Source organism: Orbicella faveolata, unplaced genomic scaffold (assembly GCF_042242905.1).
Source record: "Orbicella faveolata isolate gen_17 unplaced genomic scaffold, um_ofav_v1 contig_25, whole genome shotgun sequence".
Classification (NCBI taxonomy): Eukaryota; Metazoa; Cnidaria; class Anthozoa; order Scleractinia; family Merulinidae; genus Orbicella; species Orbicella faveolata.
This window is the reverse complement of record NW_028301553.1, coordinates 23,585,001-23,604,484: the sequence shown is the minus strand read 5'-3', so window position 1 is coordinate 23,604,484 and position 19,484 is coordinate 23,585,001. Positions and strand designations below refer to the sequence as shown.

The 19,484-nt window shown below is 40.1% G+C and overlaps 1 protein-coding gene across 1 annotated transcript in view; it reads left to right on the top strand.

Moving 5' to 3' along the window:
• The first annotated feature begins 878 nt into the window (after positions 1-878).
• Positions 879-19,484, top strand: part of LOC110041530 (uncharacterized) — a 20,309-nt gene continuing 1,703 nt past the window's right edge. Inside the window, exons 1-12 of the mRNA XM_089294268.1 lie at positions 879-1,050; positions 4,902-5,297; positions 6,906-7,268; positions 8,142-8,408; positions 9,294-9,530; positions 13,983-14,089; positions 14,493-14,551; positions 14,659-14,840; positions 15,903-16,061; positions 17,551-17,581; positions 18,229-18,401; positions 18,817-19,188. Of these exons, the coding sequence (XP_089150394.1) occupies positions 954-1,050; positions 4,902-5,297; positions 6,906-7,268; positions 8,142-8,408; positions 9,294-9,530; positions 13,983-14,089; positions 14,493-14,551; positions 14,659-14,840; positions 15,903-16,061; positions 17,551-17,581; positions 18,229-18,401; positions 18,817-19,188 (2,443 nt within the window). The 5' untranslated portion in view covers positions 879-953. The remainder of the gene's footprint in view (positions 1,051-4,901; positions 5,298-6,905; positions 7,269-8,141; positions 8,409-9,293; positions 9,531-13,982; positions 14,090-14,492; positions 14,552-14,658; positions 14,841-15,902; positions 16,062-17,550; positions 17,582-18,228; positions 18,402-18,816; positions 19,189-19,484) is intronic.

Sequence of the window (19,484 nt, the reverse complement as noted above, 5' to 3'; positions counted from 1 at the left end):
AGAATTTTAACCATTAGCCGAAAAAAGAAATGTTAACCATAAAGAAAGTGTTAGCCACGAAAGTGAAAGTCTCCAGATCCCTTTTCAAGACTTTTTTGTGTATTTTCTTGTGGTTTGGTAGTACAGGAAAACGCTGGGAGAGTTGGTAGTAACCTACAACCGTCTACCATTCTTTTAAATTATACCTTTTTCATCCGGCGATGGTCCTGAGACCTCAAATGTTTTACAGTGATTAAAATAAATTTTTAACTTTTTTAAACAATGGTTATTAATTTCTGTTAACCGTAAGGAAAACAAATTAACCGTTAACCGTAAAGAAGCCAAAATGTCAACCGGTAGTCGTATAAGCCACCACCCCATTGAGACTCTCTTAATATAATTTCGTTCCTTTAGTGATCACCAACAGGGAGGAGAGAGCGCTCTACGAACCTCTAAGGCCCCTAATAATTTTCCCAGAAGTTTGTTGTACACAGTGATTCTTTTAATTCCCTGTGCGGGATTTTAGCAGTTCGATAACTCCCATCCCATCTCCCAGACTAAAAAACTATTATTGAACACAGGGTTGAACTGATACCCTGTTCCGAATCCCGTTAATCCTCTTTAGGTGTGACTAAATATTCCTTTTACATCTCCGGGTCATATTAGTTGTCTTGTGCGGAAAGCCAGACCGAGTAACCGATGCAATTTTAATTGCGTCGATTACTCGGTTAAAACCTAAATCAGTGGGCTTTAATACAGTAACCGCAAAGTTTGAAATACTTAACTCACACGGGCTTGTTTCTTAGCCGGTTAAATTACCTGCGAAATGTCCGAAATGGCGGGAATCGCTCATGCATTCATAACAACCTGTAGTTTAAATGGCCTGGCAGCTAAGCAGATTTAGTTGGACTTCCCTTGAGGACGGAGTTATCAGAGGCCATCAGAGATGCCACGGTAATGCTTTGTTTATCGACATGGCTGCATTTACAATTAATCTAGGGATTGGAAAGGCTGGTTTCATCTGTCCAAGCGGCTTCTTTCTTCTGCTGGTTGCCAACTTCCAGTTTGTTGGTAAGCGAAATCTTCTTACACAAGCTTAGCACTTCGCATGATGGTAGTATCTGTAAGTGTTAAAGACCGTCTGTTTATCGTGAGCGAAGTTCGTTATTCCGCGAGACGAAAGTAAATACATGCATGAACGAGCAACCGCTTTCGCTTTTAGATGTTTAAACGAGAGGCTTGGAACTCATATCGTTTGAGGTAGAGGTGACAGAAGTGTGTATGCACGACTCATCATGGGCATGTGGTTTTGTTTTGGCGTAAAACTGAACATAAACCGGTTAACAATGTTTCGTGGATCGTTATATTTTCATGGCGTTGTTTAGATAGATATTGGATTTCATTTGAGTTTGTGATTATTTGATGAATTAGTCTTTTTTTCAGCTTCTTTAAGTTAAACTATAACGTTGGAGTCAAACGCAATTACACTTGCTCAAATGCACGTTTTAATCACAACAATCAAAATATAGAGATAAAGAAAATAAGCTGTCAAATTTGCTCTGCTGTTTGTCTCGTGTGAACATCAGTAAAGAGGATTTAGGTTAATATTTTATTTCTAAAGGAGTCAAGCTATAATCAAATTTCTTCCACGACTTCATAGATTCATTTAACAACGACAAGATACCGGAATATGTTGGAAACATTCACAACCTGCGAGTGAGTAAAACAATAGCGTCATCGGCTTGTCGATCGAACAAACGCTGACTGTTACGTGACTCTCGAAAGCAAACCTCGTTGTGTTACTATTGTTTTGAGTCTTTGAGAATTTGAGCACAAGTATATAAAGTGACAGTTCTCTCGCACTTTCATTGGATATTTTTTATCTTTCGTCAGGAACTAAGACACATGCTTGACGATATCACGCACGGACATTTTAGTATGTAAATTCAACCAAACTGTTTTGCATTTAATATCAGTGCGCTAAGCGGCGAATGTGTTTTTAAACAAGAATTTACACATAAACATTCCAAGTCTTAAATCAAGAGTCATTGTAATGAAATCGGCTGAACTCGTCATATCGTAACTTGCTACGAAGCGAAAAATATATATAATCAGTTCTTTTCTTTTCAACTTCAAATCGCTTTTAAAAATAGACTCTATTCGGGAATGATTCAGCAAATTTGTAGAATATTTTTTCCTGGACTAAATTTTAATTGATCATTAAAAATACTGTTTCGGAGAGTTATTTTCTGTCTCGTATTACGTATGAAATCTGAAAGGCATTATCGTGCTCTGGGCGATCCCGAGAATCGTCAAATTGTCAACCATATGAAAGTCAAGTTTTCTCACATTTTTATCAGATGACGTAATCTCTCCTTTTGAGTGGAACATTTTCCATTGTTGTGAAATCAATTTGGCGTCAGTTTTTTAATGCGTCTCCTCGATCAATTATTGCTTTGCCGAATTTGCCGGCGGGTCCATAACAAGTGATCCAATTTATTATCATTAGAGGACACACAAACAAAACATTGACGTGAACGTATTGATTATATGCATAGGTAAAATTTAAACCTTCGATGATTTTCGGTGTGAAATCGCCTCACTTGGTTCTTTTTCTAAGCCGTATTGTACCGTTTCCTTTTTCCTTGATGCATTGTTTGTTCCTTTTTGTGGAGGGTGGGGGTGAGGCTGTCATTTCTGCGTTCAGCCAATGAAGTGATGGTGCGAGTATGTTCCATTCTTGGTTTGAATTGTAGATTTGACCGCCTGACGAAGTCTCGCTTTTGATTTCGTTGACTGTTTGAAAACGATGCAAGCGCCTTCGCACAGAAATTAGCGAGTGATTCGTTGCAAAATCAACTAATCAAGACTTACATGTATCTTTTGAGAGGACTCACACACAGTTTAGGGGTGGTAGCCTGGGTACAGACATCTACTATTTCTTCTCGTGGTTCAGTCACGTGGAAATCTGTCTGCACAGCAGGCTAAAACGCATGGAGTTCTCGAGACTTAATATTTGTAAAGGCAAATGTACAACCTGGCAAACTTTTTGCAAGAGAATCACGCTGACCCGAATTAAGCGGAACAAAGAGCGAACCAAACAAGACATTTCTTAAAAATCCTTCGAAAGGCTACACAGGAGGTGGCAGCCTTTTCCTGACCCCCGTGCAAACACAAACTATTTTAATTTCACATAATTTCGAACTTCCATAACTCATTAGACGCTCAAATATTCGGAGAGTCACGAGTCATAAAAATGACCAGCATCTACATTTCCCATTCTTGAGATATGTAAATCCCAATTCCTCTAGAGCGGTTGTAATTCTCCCTAGGAAAAAAAGATCGCGGCTGTACATTTTACCACAATAGCATGCGAACCTTACACAGCCCATAAAGTACATGAAAAGCTGTATTTTTGCAATTTTTTGTCCCTGTACTTGCGAAATAGTGTGTGTTAGGTTTGAAGATGTTAAAACTTTATTGTACGTTTTTATGAACGTTGTCAGAGTTTTCGTGCGCTAAGAATTATGGGTAAATGAACCAGTCGCCATCTTTTTTCCTACGGAGGATTGAGTGTCTTAAAACCAAAAACAAAGTAATCACGCTAGCCAATCACAAAGGACACAGTCAACCCAGTGAACCAATCAAAACTCCAAGTAATTACGTGTCGCTGACGGAAAGCGCGGGAAAACGTGTGCGATTTTGGTTTTACTACTGATTGGACGAAAAAGTGGCGCGAGGTCTTTTAAGCCAATCGTGTATAAGTGTAAAATCTAATTACTTTTTGACACTTGAAAACAAATGAAAACCGCTCAATTGTAGACCCTATCATGGTCTTGGAAACCGTGATGATCTTGATAAGAAGGTGACACTCGACAGAGAGGACTTTGTTTGTATCGAAATCCCACAGTCAATAACTTTAAACCTCTCTTGGATACTAGACAAAGGTTTGCATAATCAGATCTGAGGGATGTACAAGTAGCTGTGCTGGAAAGCGTCTAGCCGCGTCGTTAATTTTCCATACATTTATCTATAATTTTTCTCCGCCAAGTTGCGCAGCAAGGTAACATTCATTAAATTTGGTATTCATAAATAGTTCAGAATTTAATTTTATTAAGAAACTTATTTGCCATTGGATTCCCATGGCAACAACGAAAATGTTGACGCTGTTGCGCACCCGTCAGGTCTTTTGATATCATGAATTTAGTGAACAGCTTGTAGCCGTTGTTAATCTCATTGCCGTACCAAACGATTGCAAAATGCCTCAGTTTACGAAGCCGATGTCATAATTCGTTTGTCGTGTCTGTGATTCTCAACACAGCTAGCTCTTTTTGAGATGTTTTAAATTACCTTTTTCGAAGCTATGAAACTGCCTGGTTTTCGCAAATGCAAAGCAATGTTCAAATGGGTTTAGGATGAATTTTGCCATATTATTACAACTACACGGATTATGAAGGCATATTTGACTATTACAACCGATAGTAGCTGGTAATCAAACTTGTAAGCGTTGATTTGAGCTACATGTATTCGGCTAATTGTTAAAACGGTCTTTTTTTCTCGAAACAATTAGGGATTAATTGTACTTGTGAACAGTTCTGACTTCTAATTTCTATTTGTGAGAACTAGAAAAAGTCATATCTGTTCACCAGTACAATAAATCCCTAATTGATTTGAGAAAAAAGCCTATTTTCTTTTAGTAACAGGGACATGTTCGCTTTCATTCAAGTTATCAAGAGCTGATTGTTCAAATGAGACCAATGCAACTAAAATTTAATTGTTCAGCTATCGATACAATTGGGGATAAATTGATCCGCTTCCAACCAATAAGAAGCGAGTGTTTACGATAGTAGCATTATTACAGTAAAAACCGATGGTGTGTTTAGAAGTGGTCAATGTAAATTTGTGACATGACAATCTTGCAGAAACTTCTGTAACATGGACAGCTCCTCCGCCAGCCTGGAATCAGACAGACCCAACTGACATTAGAACAGTTGACATTTTGCTATTCAATAGAAGTACACAAGTGCATCTGAAATGGAATTACATACTGTCCCCCGGCCCAAAACTGCAAATTACTACATTTTCCATTTTTGAAGACGGCTCTGAAACTGCTATCGATATTGGCTTAAAATTCCATCATAGTGATGGCAGTGAGACCACGACAATACTCAATAATTTCGGAGCACGTTTTAATATCAGCACAAGTGAAGTGGCCACCTTGATAATAAACAGAGCAACTGAAAGAGAAGAAGCTACCTTCCAATGCAAACTTACGACGTCGAGCACATGGCGATACAATGTTCGTGTCAAGTTGACAGGTAAGAACTGTGTCACTCTGTCTGTTTTATTTCGAAAATAAAATAGACAATAATAAACTGGTATCAGTTCGAAATACGAAAAGATATTTTGGGGGTACGGGAGTCGGTAGGGGAGAGGTAGGGAGCGTTGGGTATTCCTTCAACAGACCAAAATGAGTGTAGGCTCCTCTTCTTTCCCGCCAACTGCGTCACGTGTCTTTACTGCACTCTGTTTTTGAGCACAAACATGGACGATTCGGACGATGAATGCCAGGCTATTCATTGCGTTTCCTTTGTTGATCCCTGATTTCTTCAATATCTGAGGTGTTCGTAGGAGCGTCATGCAGTTGCTTGTTTTAAGTCAGTTGTAAGTAAGTAAGTTGTCTCTGTTCCGTCTTCGTGTTGTAATTTTATCATTCCCAGTTTCGCGCTCTCCGCCAGGAACGCTTGGCAGTATCGCCCACCAAGTGCAGACTCGCCCGAGTAATCAAAGATTAGAGCAGTGCTTTCACGCGCGTACTTCGCATGTTTGGTCTACTTTGGTGGCGTTCGCATGGTTCGATAAAAAAACTAAGTTTGATCGAATGTCCGATAGCGATCTGCATGTGAAATTGAACTAGCGAAAAGTGTTTTTAATTAATTAAGTATTAACTTTAACTGGAGAAAACATTTTCCAGGAAAGGCACTTGAACTGTTGGCGACACTTAGAATTCAATTTCAGATCGTCAACACTTGTGACAACACGTGTACCCATATTTTTCGGTCTGATTAAAGAGTTCTAACGCGTGACCACCTTGGTTTTCTATGAACAACGAAATCTGGAAATAAGGCACAGTCACGTGATTAGACTGATGGCGAACGACTGATTAGTCTTCTAAGTTGCGAGCCTTCACTCATTACAGTCATTTTCATTTTTCTCTCTTATTTTTGTTTTGTTATGTTTTAGTTTTGTTTTTTTTATATATTTTCCAAGCTGATACCAGTTTATTTTTGTTTATTATATTTTCGAAAATCTAGTTTTACATATTTTTCTCATAATTATCATAGTTATTCGATGTTCCGGGATGTTCCAGAATGTTCCATGTTCCTGGTTTTATCGACGGCCAGTGACGGTTGAGCTGAAGTTGAAGTCGATGTGTATGTGTATGTGTACTTCTAGTACAAGCGACGTAGCAAAATACGTTCCTTTTTTTTTCTAAAATGGAACCGTATTTCAATATAGTTAAGCAGAAAAGGGGGCAGCGCGGCAGCGTGTGGTGCCACTCTTGGAATCCCGAGGTCGCGGGTTCAAATCCTGTTTCCACTAGTTCTTTGTTGTCCCGAGTTTAACTCCTCGGTCACCCTTGTAAACAGCCAAGAGGTCTGCCTCCTACCTGTTGGGATTTTTAACCATGTTATATCTTTAGTTACATTATTTGTTTCCTTTTTTGTTTCCATTGGCTCTGAAAGCCCCTATGGGGTAGTGGTTAATTAAGATATTTATTTATTAGTTTATTAAAGGGGCTATGGTAGATGGCACTGATTTAGTTCCCAGTGCATGCAAAAAAGTTTTGTAGTGAATGTTAATGTTTGTTTAGCAGTGATGTCAACTTACATATCTTGTTTTATTTTTCATTTTGACGTTTTAAGAACTTCAAATGCACTGGGATCAAACACCATTAAACCTGTCAACTGTTCAGGAAGGGAACAATATCACTCTGCAGTGGAGGTATAGCTACACACTTGGCGTGTCGCCTTCATTTCGAGACGCTATATTCTTTGATCTCCGTGATGGCGAAGAAAAGCGCATTGCAAACAAATCCGGGCAGGGTGACCTCTATGTGGAACCCGCTTATCAAGACCGAATCAGAATCCATATAGGGGATACCAAAGCGTCGATGACTATTCTTACAGCGCTTAGATCAGACAGTGGAAGATACAAGTTTAAGGTTGAAACTTTAAACAATAACAAGCTTGGTGGGCTGACAAGCATAATAGAGATATCAGTGCAGTGTAAGTAGCTTCAGAAATATTTGATTGTTTCGAGAACTTCGTTTTCTTCCGTTTTTCCCCCGCTTACCTGGGAAACCGTACGTGGACCTAGTGAAAGAGTACATGGACCATGTTGAAGTAGACATTATATTCACTGCTGCCGTCGTTATAGACCAATGACAATTTCTTTGTGTTGTGTTTGTACACGGTATAGCTATCTTACGATGGAGCCACCAACCTCATTGTCAATGTCACTGCTGGCAAAGGCCATTGTCTAGTAATGCAAACAGGGACGAGTTTAATCGTACCGCGAGACAGGGTCAAGTTCGAGTCAGGTTAAACGTATGTGTTTTTGGCCTCATGTGGTCTTTTAGTTGTAATTTCTTTGTCAAACTGATGTACTATGGGTACGAGAAAAGCGGGATTTCAGCTTCTTCTGAAACAATCATCAACATCCATTTATTTTCGTCAATTACACAAGGCTAAGGCATAGGGTCTTCTTCAACGACACACAGTGAAAATTGACATAGAGTATAACAATAGCATTACGCGGCATTCGAGAGCCACCTTGTTGCATCTATAGGGCATGATAGATTCCAAGCCATTCTCTCTGCGGCTATATTGTTTTCAATTGCACAACAAAATCTTGGTTTCGTGATCGCGTTTGCAGTTGCTTGTGGTGGAAAACTGTTTCCTGTGAAACCTGACTGACAACTTTTTTAACAATTATCGTCAAACGATTTTGTATAAAAAAAGAAAAAGTGAAATAAATATTATTTGACTCGACCTTGACTCGTGAATCGACCAAAACTTGGGCTGGAACTTATGCTACGATTAAACTTAAACGGAGACCAATCAAAGCCACGAAAATTAATAAACGCATGTTCTTTTCAGTTGCAGCAAACCTTACTAATGTAAGTCGTGACCAGACTGTTCTTGAAGACTCGAACATGCAGTTATTGTGTGAAGCAACTGGTGAACCAACACCAAACGTCACCTGGATCAGAGTGTTGGAGGATGGTAGCAGTAGTGAAATACTGCACCAGGGTCAAACGTGGGACTTCCCAAACATCAGTAGAAGTAACTCTGGGACATACCGCTGCACAGCTGACAATGGGTTTGGAAATCCAGTTAGCCACAAAGTCAAAGTGAATGTCATATGTAAGTGAATATACCTTTTTCTTTGATTAAGAGTCCGTAGGGGCAGATATTAGGTGTAGCTGGACGGGGACGAGGTTGAAGGCAAGTAAACACAACACCTCTGAGGTTTATTGAAGTCCAGCAAGGGCGAGGGGAGGGGGGGGGGGGGAGTGGGTGGCTAGCCACCCCCTCTTTGGAAAGGAAAGAAAAATTAAAAACAATATTGACAATTATGGAAGAAATAAAGGCAAACACTCTGGACATGAACCTCATGGTAATTTTTACTTTGTGACATTGCTAGTATTTCTTGTGTAACAGCTTTCAATAATTAGGTTCCAATTCTCAAATTGCCACATTTTGGGGGCATGCCCCATTGATTCTGCAACTTCAAGATACCAGCCACCCCCTCTTGAAAATTCATTTATCCGCTCCTGCCCGGATGCTTAAATGTCATGTTCTATTCTTTCTGAAAGTCTATTTATGAATCTGCAACCTCGCTCGGCGACAAAAGTGAGGTCCTGACTAGGTCTTCCAGGTGTTAGAAATCGACCAAATGCTTCTTCCAAAGGTTGCTTTCTTTATTTGTGAAGAACAAATTTGCTGTAGTTGGTTATGTAGTTAGTTCAGTGATGAAGACGTTATCTTTGGTTTTAAGCATTGCAGCGAAGGACATCTGTTTTTTTCTGGGGGGGGGAGGGGAAGGGAGGTAAACAACACTAGTCTACCAAGGATAATTGGTTGTGTGTCGAGGAATATTATTGGCCACTGACACTTGACTTCAAGCCGTGCTAGCAACCTGGAGATTAATAAATGTATGTAATGCAAATTGGATGGATTGAAGACATTATGAGAGAATTTTTTGCTGGGTATCAGTTTTCGTAGTTTTAATACTACTTTTTTTGACAGATCCTGCCAAGATTATTAAACTTGCAAGTGAACATGAAGTTCCAGCACAGCAAAGTGTATCTCTTCAGTGTAGAGCAGAGGGAAATCCAGAACCGGCTTATTCTTGGACACCATGTGATCCACAGCAAAGTGTGTGCCATGAAAGCACGCTACACATCTCAGAAGTGCTGAGTGACATTGTCTATACTTGCAACGTGACAAATAGTTTGGGCAGTGATACAAGAAATACCAGCCTTGGTAAGCTGATACCTGGTAATTTATGTGTTATGAGATATATACATGCAGGACCGTTAGCCAAAGGCCCGGCTGCCAAGGTTGTGGAGACTTCGAACAAAGTTCAGAGTTTTCCCTTTATAGTCAAGGGATAAGTTGAATGTCAGGAGTAGCATATATCTTTTATATATGGCGACAACAGCTTGACATCAGTTAGTATCTGTTGTCGATCATTATTGTCCATGGTTAGGTAGCGAGGTTTATTAATTATAGCTGTATAAAAATCTCTCGGGCCGATTTAGACGGCGTAACTTTGTAATATACCCAATCATGCCCAGTGTCGAACGCTACGTGTGTTGCAGGGTTTAAGAACACCTTTAAGATCAATCCCACGACATTTTGACATTTTTCTTACCATTCAAGACAGTAGCTTTGATTGCCCCTGAGAAGCTTTTTCTGTCGCAAGCAGGTGTTTGTGTAGCTAACATTCGTCACATGCGGTCTAAATCGACCTGATTATGCTCGACATGGTACACTTAGGCTTCAGCCACTCTGTGCAAACAGGCCGTATTAGGAGATTTCTGACAGCATTTTCGTTTATCAATCTTCTGCATAAGCTACCAGACGAGCGTGTAGCTTGATTTAATTAATTTACCTTAGGGACCGTTCATTTTTTATAAGGTAGGGGGGGCTGGTGGGATTTGGGGGGGGGCCATGCGAAAAAAAATGGCTTTCGAGGGGGGGCCATCCCAAAAAAATAAGGGAAAAAGGGGGGGTCACGTGAAATATTTTAGTAAAACTTTAAAATGGCATGATGTTTGAATATCAAAAAAATTGCTATAGAATAAACATAGAAGGCAGGATACAAATTTATTATAAACTTTCCATTTGCTTTAAAAAAACGTTTGGCGACAAAAAGCATTTGTAGCTACTGAAAAGAAGTATTTAACACTGTTATTTTCGAATGCAACTTTCACTGGCACTCATCTTCATCTTCGCTGTCGTCGAGTTCTTCGTCGCCGCTTGTGCTGCTATGGGAGTCTCTTTCACCAATGCTGCAAGAAGCAGCAATGCTTTCCGTCAGAGTGTACTCTTCAGGGTACATGAAGGTGTAAACATAATCTCTGACTTCCTGCTCAAGGTTGGTGGTGATTCTGCTTCTTGCAGCATTGGTGAAATAATTCCCTTCCAAGAGCTGTGCGATGTATGGCCCATCTCTTCTAAATAACGACGTGGCAACATGCTCAACTTCAATACACTCTTCCGGGACGGCCGTTCTAGGAGGGTACACAAGGCATTGTGGAAGATTATTTCCTAGCGGGTTTCCAACGCAGATTCCATAAACTCGTTGGACGTTGTTTTCAGTCCGCTTCCCCTTTCTTTCATTTGACTTTCTGCGGTTTTCTTTTTTCCTTCTCCTTTTGTTGATGTGCTGTTTGAGTATGCCCTTGAATATGCTGTTATAATTGCTCTTCTTATTTTCTAGTGCTTCCATGTCCTGCGTGACCTTCGTCAACTTAGCTTCTATAAATTTGATCTGTTTTACATTAAAACTGTGGGCAAATTCTTCGCCCTGCTTTAAAGCAAGCCCATTGGACTGAAAGAGTGTGGAATCGTGGCATTCAACTTTTCCACTATTGCTCTGTGTTCTTTGATGGAGAAGTTCAGTTTTCTTCCATCACTGGGCTTCAACTGGTACCCTGGCATGGAAAACTCACTCACCCTTTCTGAACAGCCATCCGCACTTAGAAAGATTGCTTCTTTTGCTTGTAAGATGTCAAACTGCCTGGATCGTTCAGCTGTAAACCTTTTCTTAAACGACTCGTCGCTTTCGCCATTATTGCGCATTTTGGAATGAGCCTCTTTCATGATTATTATGGACGTGCCCCGTTCTACATCGTGCAAGACATAGCAGCACTCAACTAACGTCAAGGAGCTTAAAGCAAAAATACGCACTCAACGTATAGCATCAACCCCATTTTAAAGACGGGGTTTGCAAAAGAGGAGGAAATAAAAAGGAGGAATAAACCTATACATCGAGCAAGAGAAACACAAGCTCGATCAGATAGCTGCAAGAAACATAGGAATGTCTCTAGACAAACGTATAGCTTTCTCAAAGTAAAGCTACGGCGTCTCCGAAGGAAATCGTAGGAGAACAAATATGATATCCGTGATAACGATCTACCTACTGTGCTTGCAAACAGTTCTAATCACAGCCGGGCCGGGCGTCACAATATAGAATGCAAGTAAGCAACATGTTCACGGTAAATTTCATATTTTGTCCCTCAAAAGCAAATTCATGGAGATTTAAAAGCATATCTTGCAATAGAAATGAGCCTAAACAATGCATAAACACATGGCAAATTACAGAGGTGTCAAACTCAACGAGTCGACATGCAGATAACAGCGGAAACCATGCAGACCTATGACCTGTAAAAATTTGCCATAGCACGATCTAACGGCTCAACTCCACTCAATTCCTCCTTATTACACAACATGAAGTGCCCTTCATGAACACGAGTGAAGCGACAAGAAAGGTCGAGTGACCGAACAGAGAACGGTAAATGTACAAATGTCACGAACCGTAAAAGTCGTGTAGGCTAGTCAACCCCATTTTACCTTGAAAATTAAGAAATTTTAAACCATAGATAAATTTAAACCACAACAAGTATGCTAAAATTTATAAAAAGTAATCCACTATTTGCAAGATTTGAAAACACTCGTAAGTTTTTGTTTTACCTGGACAGGGCAACATTTATACATGCCTATCACTAGAGTAGAGGTAAAAACCTTCCAAATAAAGACATCTGTAAATTAAATGTAACAATGTGTTTCACACAACACATCAACAGATTTCCAGTTTTTTCACAACACTTCGTACTTGGTTCAGTATCACAATGCAGGAGCAAGGAAAGACTCTGTTCCAGGTTACTGTTACTTCCGTAAGATTGAGAAGTTTATGAATGAGCACTATGAGGAGGGGGAGAACTACAGAGAGTTTCTAAAGTTGTCCTGTCAAGAAAAGGTAGGAGAAATTTGTTCTTTTTGTTGTGAATGGACTGGATCACCCATAGAAAGATATCCTAAACCAGTTCCTGACCATTCCTGCCTACCGGAATACCACTACCTCTCCTACCAGAAGACCCCAAAAGAAGGGCGTGATCCAGATGACTGGCAGCCAAGGGTCCAAGCGAAGAAAGAGCATGGAGGTGGCAGGCTGGTTTTATCTGACCCAGAGAGCGTTGTTCTATTTGCAGATATGTTTATTGTCAAATCAAAGTTTGAGGTGGATTATCTTCAGCATCTTGAAGTGCTGGAATTTAAAAGGAAAAGGAGAGCAGAAGAAAAGGCAAAGTTAAGTAGGGACGCAAAAGATAAATCATATGAGGATTATCCTTGGACTGAGTTGTGCGAAGATCTAACCAAGCTTAAAAAGCAACGTGTTCCAGAACAAAACAAGTACTTGAACCACCACGGGCTGAAGCAGCATTTGAAAAGCAGCAAGAGTGAGAAAGTAAAGGCAATTGTAAGACATTCATGCTTGCGGCAGAAGAGTCCTCTCAGAGCTGGCCAACCAACACTGAGAAATGCCAGGACATTGACACAAAATGACAACAGGGTAAGTGCTGACAGCAGTGAAAAGGATGAAAGTGACAATGATGAGTATGACAGTGATGCCATTGACTCTAGGGGAGAAGATGACTCAAGTGATGTCATTTTTGCATTCATCAATTCAGATGAGGAAGATACCAATGAGAGGCCAAATGCCACACGCTCAGGGCGAGCCATAACTAGGAGATCCGAAATTGACTTCTCTTTCTTTTGATTTGTTTTTTAAACAACAGCTCTCTGTAGTATAGGGATTGTAAATATTGTCTTCATAGTGAGCACAATAACGTGAAGTAGGGGGATAATAGAGAAATATTAAAAAAGTTGAAATCTAAATATTGTTTGTTCAATTTTTTTTTGGGGGGGGGGGTCATCCCAAAAAATGACCGCTATAAGGGGGGGCCATGTGAAAAAATTGGTAAGCTGAGGGGGGGTCATGCGATTTTTAAATGGTGCTTCCCAAATCCCACCAGCCCCCCCTCCCTCATAAAAAATGAACGGTCCCTTAATTTTAATTTTTCATTCTCTTCTTGGATGTATTATTTTGACATATCCATGTCCATAGCCTTGTATTGCTGACTGGCCAAACTATGGGATCGTTCTGATGTATTGTAGGTCAAAGGATTGACGTTTCCATGTGTTGTTTTCCACGTCTAAGATCATATGGATTCAGTTATTTACATTTGTGTAAAAAGCATCCGTTGCTCTACTTAGAGTGAGATTCATTGATTCATTGAGATCTTTTATTCTGGTTTGAAATCGTACGTTGACTTACGAAAATCATCAATATAAATAATTCAACTAAAAACCATGGCAAGCAAACGAGAGCATTAACATTTTCGTTCTTTGATCTGTTTCTCTAACCAGTCGTGGCAAGCACTGTGATTAATGTGACACTGGTCATCACAAGTGAAAGTTGTACTGATGGACAATTCAGCCAGTCAGGCTCGTTATGGAGTAAACTACAGGAGACGGTAATGTCACAGCTTTTGACTTCACATGCTAACATGTACTTGCTAATGGATATGTACGTAATTGTAGATTTGAATTTTTCTTGATAAATTTACCTTTTATTGCGGGTCGATAATACGGGTCGTAAGCAAAGTTAATTTTCTGGTCTTCAGAACCTAGTCTTGCCAATTGCTTTTTAAATGAAAGCGGTAAATGTTTACGAGCCCACCAAATAGTGGTTTTTGCCTCAGCAGGGAAATAACTAAGTAAGTTACAGAGGTCTTACATGAATATGTTATATGTACCAATAGTGTCTGACAGCAGCTTGTTCAAGCTTGTTCAATCTCATACACATGCATTTAAATGCTAATGAAAATAGAGAGTTAAAAATGTATGAAATAATCGCTTTTATATCTTTTATCTTAGATTGACGGGATCTTTACGAGTGAAATTAATTATCAAAACTCGATACTTTTAGATGTCAGGTATGCAGACTGTTCACTCAGATTGATAACTAGCTATTATTGTACAGTTGACTGTAAATTTAGTTTCAAACTTTTCTTTGACGTTTTTCTCGTGTGTGTCCTCCAAGGTGTGGAAGTGTGATTGTTGATCTCGCCCTGAAGTTCAATTCTACTGTTAAAGAGAGCGATGTACTTAGGACACTTCAAGACGCTGCAAAAGATGGAAAGCTTGGAGATCTTGACGTGAATGCCTCGTCCATAGTAGGCATGCGACCTCAAACAGGCGCAACTGCATCTACCAGTTCTGAAAGTGAGTCCAAGCTTTCTTGGAGACAGAAGAGCACGCAATAATGAAGTCGGGGTTTTTATGATTATGGCATGTCGTCATAACACATAAACAATACAGTGGACTAGAGTCTGAGATTTCCTCGTTTATTGCTCTTAGAATGTCAGTGCACGCCTGAACAGGCTGATGGGAAACATGCTGATCTGTTCGCAGATTAATATACAGATCTAGCCTAAAAGCGGAGCTGCTGGGAAGGGTTGTTCAAAGTCTGATCAAGCTAAACCAGGATAAGCGAGAATTTTGATTTGAGTTTTGTAACTTTGCAATGAGGTTTTCTGGATAATGTTTGGCCTTCTGTTTTGAGTTTGAATAATCTCAAAATACGCAAAACAAAAGAAGTGAAAGATTATTCTTTAGTTAATTTTTAATCTTGGGTTAGCGTTAACCCGCTTCCGAACGACCGGGCCCTGTTTAAAACAAGTTAAACTGACATGAGCCCGCGTGACGTGACCTCGATGAGCTCTAAACCTGAGCCCGCAATATGGTCACGTGATACTCGTCAGCGGATACTTTGATTTGATAGGTGTCAATTGATGATAACATGGATGTCCAATATCAAAGAAGGACGCTATAAACCAAGGCTGCATGTCTGTTAACCTGTTAGCTGGAGTATGGTCGCCATTTTGCGCGACTGCATCGTTGTCGTCGTTGCGCGTACCCGCCCACGAGCAATACCGTTAGCCATGATAACCATAATCAAGCCATGGGTTTGGGTATGGGGTATGGGTAAAAGCAGTATTTGTTACAAACGATCCTCGATAACTCCTACGGTGAATCCGTGACTGGACGCGATCTAGAATGGTTTTTGTGGTTCACATGTATAAATGTTTTCTTTAACATGACTTCCACATTTACTGCGTTTACAAGTTTGCTTCCTTGCTTTTAAGTAATTGCTATTCCTACTCCCATCCCAGACAAGAATGACGACGAATCTAGAATGGTTTTTGTGGTGGAGATATAGAAATGTCTTGTTTTACATGACTCTCACTTTTACTATGCTTGCTTGTTTGCTTCTTTTTTTTTTAGTTATTGTTACTCCCACTGCTATCCCAGACCAGAATGATGACGACAAAACCCTTGAGGACTGGATGATTGCTGTTATCGCCAGCGTTGCTGGTGTACTTGTTATTGTCACTCTTATTTTTCTAATTTATTGGTTCACGATTCGCAAGAAGACTGATGGAGGTAAGGAAATCCCAACAAAACTATCCATATCAGTGTTTCAATAGCTGAAGAATCGATCATTATCTGTTACAATAATGTAGTGTGTGCCACAACGTAACTACACATCGACTCTGTATAGGTTTGGGGTAGCTACTGCAAGCTCTGAGCCTCATTTGTATAGTTTTAAGGCATTGTTTCGATTCCTGGCGTCAACCTCTTATTCTGCCGCTGCAGGCAACAGGACTAGGTAGACTAGGTACTGGTTGTTGAAGTCGTTGAAGTTACCACATGGCTTCCATTTATATAATCAATCCATGGCGTCAGCGAGAGGTACATGTATTTCGTAGCAAACGGGTCTTTTGAAACGTCTTATTTATGGGAACTTTATGACTAAACAATGGTGAAGCCTGGTCGTTGAAGTCGTTGAAGTCGTTGAAGTTGCCATATGGCTTCCATTTATATAATCAATCCATTGGGTCAGCGAAAGGTATTTCGTAGCAAACAGGTCATTTGAAAGGTCTTATTTATGGGAACTTTATGACTAAACAACGGTGAAGCCTTTCCTAATTAACAGAGACACGAAACAAGGTTGAGCGATGAAGTAAATAATGAAAGTTTCTGAGGAGGAGTAAGAATTTCAATGGATAAAATGAGGAAATTAGGCAACAGTTCCACATATCAGCTCTTTGTTTTATTATTAAACCTGGTTTTCACGAGTGCATAATCAAAAGCATAAGTAAGTAAAAACACCAGAACATAAGCATAAGCGCAAGCCAGGGCCGTAGCCAATAAAAAAAAATATGACTGAGGCAATGTCCATGGTTAATTTCTCTTCCTAGGTATTTACCAGTGTTTTACTTTCCTCCGAAAAAAAAAAAAAATCCAAAACGAAAACAATGACTGAGTCAATTGCCTTGGTTTTCTTCGGCTTGTGCCGTGGTTATGTCGCAGTGAGGACGCGGGTGCTAAACGTCCTAAATGCAAGCGACAGAAGCATAAGCATAGACACAAGGTCGTCGACCAATCATAACTCACTTTGACCGAGACTTGTGCCAAGATATTGCAAACCACAAGACGGACTCCGCCATATTGTTTAACAATTGAGGAGGGCTCATGTCTATTCTTGTCCCTAGAGCCACATGTTTCTTTGACGAGATGGAGCTGGTATCTAAACTCCCAGTCATTCGTGACGCTTCTCGTTCAGCTCTCGTTCCTGCTTGTGCGCTAGTGAAAACCAACCGTACCCAAACCTGCCTTTAGTCTTCATGTTTTCTTTATAATGCACTACAGCTAGGGTATTGCTGGCTTTTTTATTTTCTTTCAAAGATTACACCTAAGTAAGGTCTACATTGATGAAAACCTGTACGAAATGATGGAGAGAACAATTCAATCGCATGAAAACTCGAACATTAAATTCAGAAACAATTTAATTGTCGTTTAATCTTATGGGGAATAGAAACAATCAATGACACTGATCCTTTATTTCATTTGTTTTTCTCTTTTCTTTAAGCTGACGGTGTTAAAATGTCGCCAACGTCAAGGTGAACAATGCTAACAATTGTTATTTACTCCAGTTATTCGACGCTTTGTACGACATGATTTTTGCAGTTGTGACTGGCTAGTTTCGATGTTTGCATTTGTTGTGACTGGACACAAGCGTCCTTAGGCCACTTCTTTACACATTCGTCTGGTCATAGAGGGTCTCGAATCTTTGCAGAATGACCCTAACTACGGTTATGGAGACCTGTAAGCCAGGGTAGCACCTTTGTCCAATTTTGCTGCTCAATATGTTCAGTAGAGAAATCTGCAGCAATTAGTGATTTGAAGGCATTGTGCGATATTTCTGCGAGAATAAAGTACTTGGTAGCTTGCACTTAGAAACTCAAGGTCACTGGCAATAAATTTTAGCCAAAGGAGATTCAGTGAACGATTTATACCAAATGTTTTAACTATATTTTTACAAAGGAGGGTGGCAATCAATGGCCAAACGGAATACCAAATTGAAGAAACCTCGACTGAGTAAATTATAAGGGCGAGAAGCGATCGTGTCTGAACAAATTCAACTTCAGTTAAACTGTAGTAAAATGAGGGAAAACTTGGTATTATTATCGAGCTGGCTAATATTGCAGGGTACTCGCAAGTCTTTTCTCTACTATTGTGACTAATTGCTCTTTTTGTTATTGTTCAGTTATGTCGTAGGTGGCCCAAGTGCGTCCCGTTCGACGGATAGGCGAAGCTATGGCATGGAGTCTGTCGAAGATGATCCCTTCATTTTAGCTGCATCCACACATTCTCTGAAATCGATTGGCGATAGCAAGAAAACGAAGAATGCCAATGTTAACTATGGTTACTCGTCAGAAGGTAGGGAGATGTGCTGTTTGCACCTGAATCCCAATCAAAGATGGTGCCTAATGTTATCACTTCTTGTCTACGATTAGACCAACCGACCGCATTTGTCCATGGTCCACACTCCTACAGACCCTATAGAAATGGTCTAACCATAACCATAAGTGTTTAAGGGCATTCCGTTGCACGATGAGACTCGATGGTATCAGTTTATGGGGAAAGTCACGATAATTTCTCAAGTTCTTCAAATTCAAAGTTATCTTACATTGCGTCACAGGACAGTCCTCTTTTATGGCCATGCCATCATTGACCATAGTTCTCGACCAGTGAGCGCACAAGCATTATGTCAGTTATCTTAAAATCGTTTGTACTTGTACATAGACTATTAGAATTCGATTTGCGCTTAATCTGATTGTATTTTCCCTGTTAGATTCTGTCCGACCTCAGCCTGAAATGCTACTTAAGCCAGGGTCACGTGTCTCAAGCAACAAGCCTACTGCACAGAGCACGGGAGAGGTCGTTGCAAATTCGTCATACCTCGTTAGAGGACCACAGAGAGACTTGAACACACTACCCCTGCCTCAAGAACCACCATCTTTTGAGCAAGCCATGCTTCAGTCTGAAACAAATGGAAACCTTACAGAGCCTGGTAAGGGAAGATATGCAGGCCGCAGACCAAAACCCTCACAGGCTACCAGTGGCTCAATCAGAGGGCTCCTTGATCCAACGGTAATTTATGCCACGCCAGAAAAGAAGAATAAATCCAGTAAGCCTTCTGCGGAACTCCATGGACTAGCACCAGGTAAGATAGCTTGATATGTCAAACTTAGAGGACCCGTATAATGTTGCTGAAAATAAAACACCTTTGTATTCTCTACGGTATCTGCCGGGGTAACATTTGTCTATCATTCCCCTTCCAAGACACCCTTACCAAAAAGAACATAATTTATTACAGATCACCCTTAGGATGTTCACTAAGACTGATAAGACCAATAATATGTAAATAGTCAACTTAATCCTTTTTGAGAGTCGTGACTAACGTATCAAAATAAGCATATTTTGACTTTTGATTTAGTCGTATTGATAGTACTTGCAGAC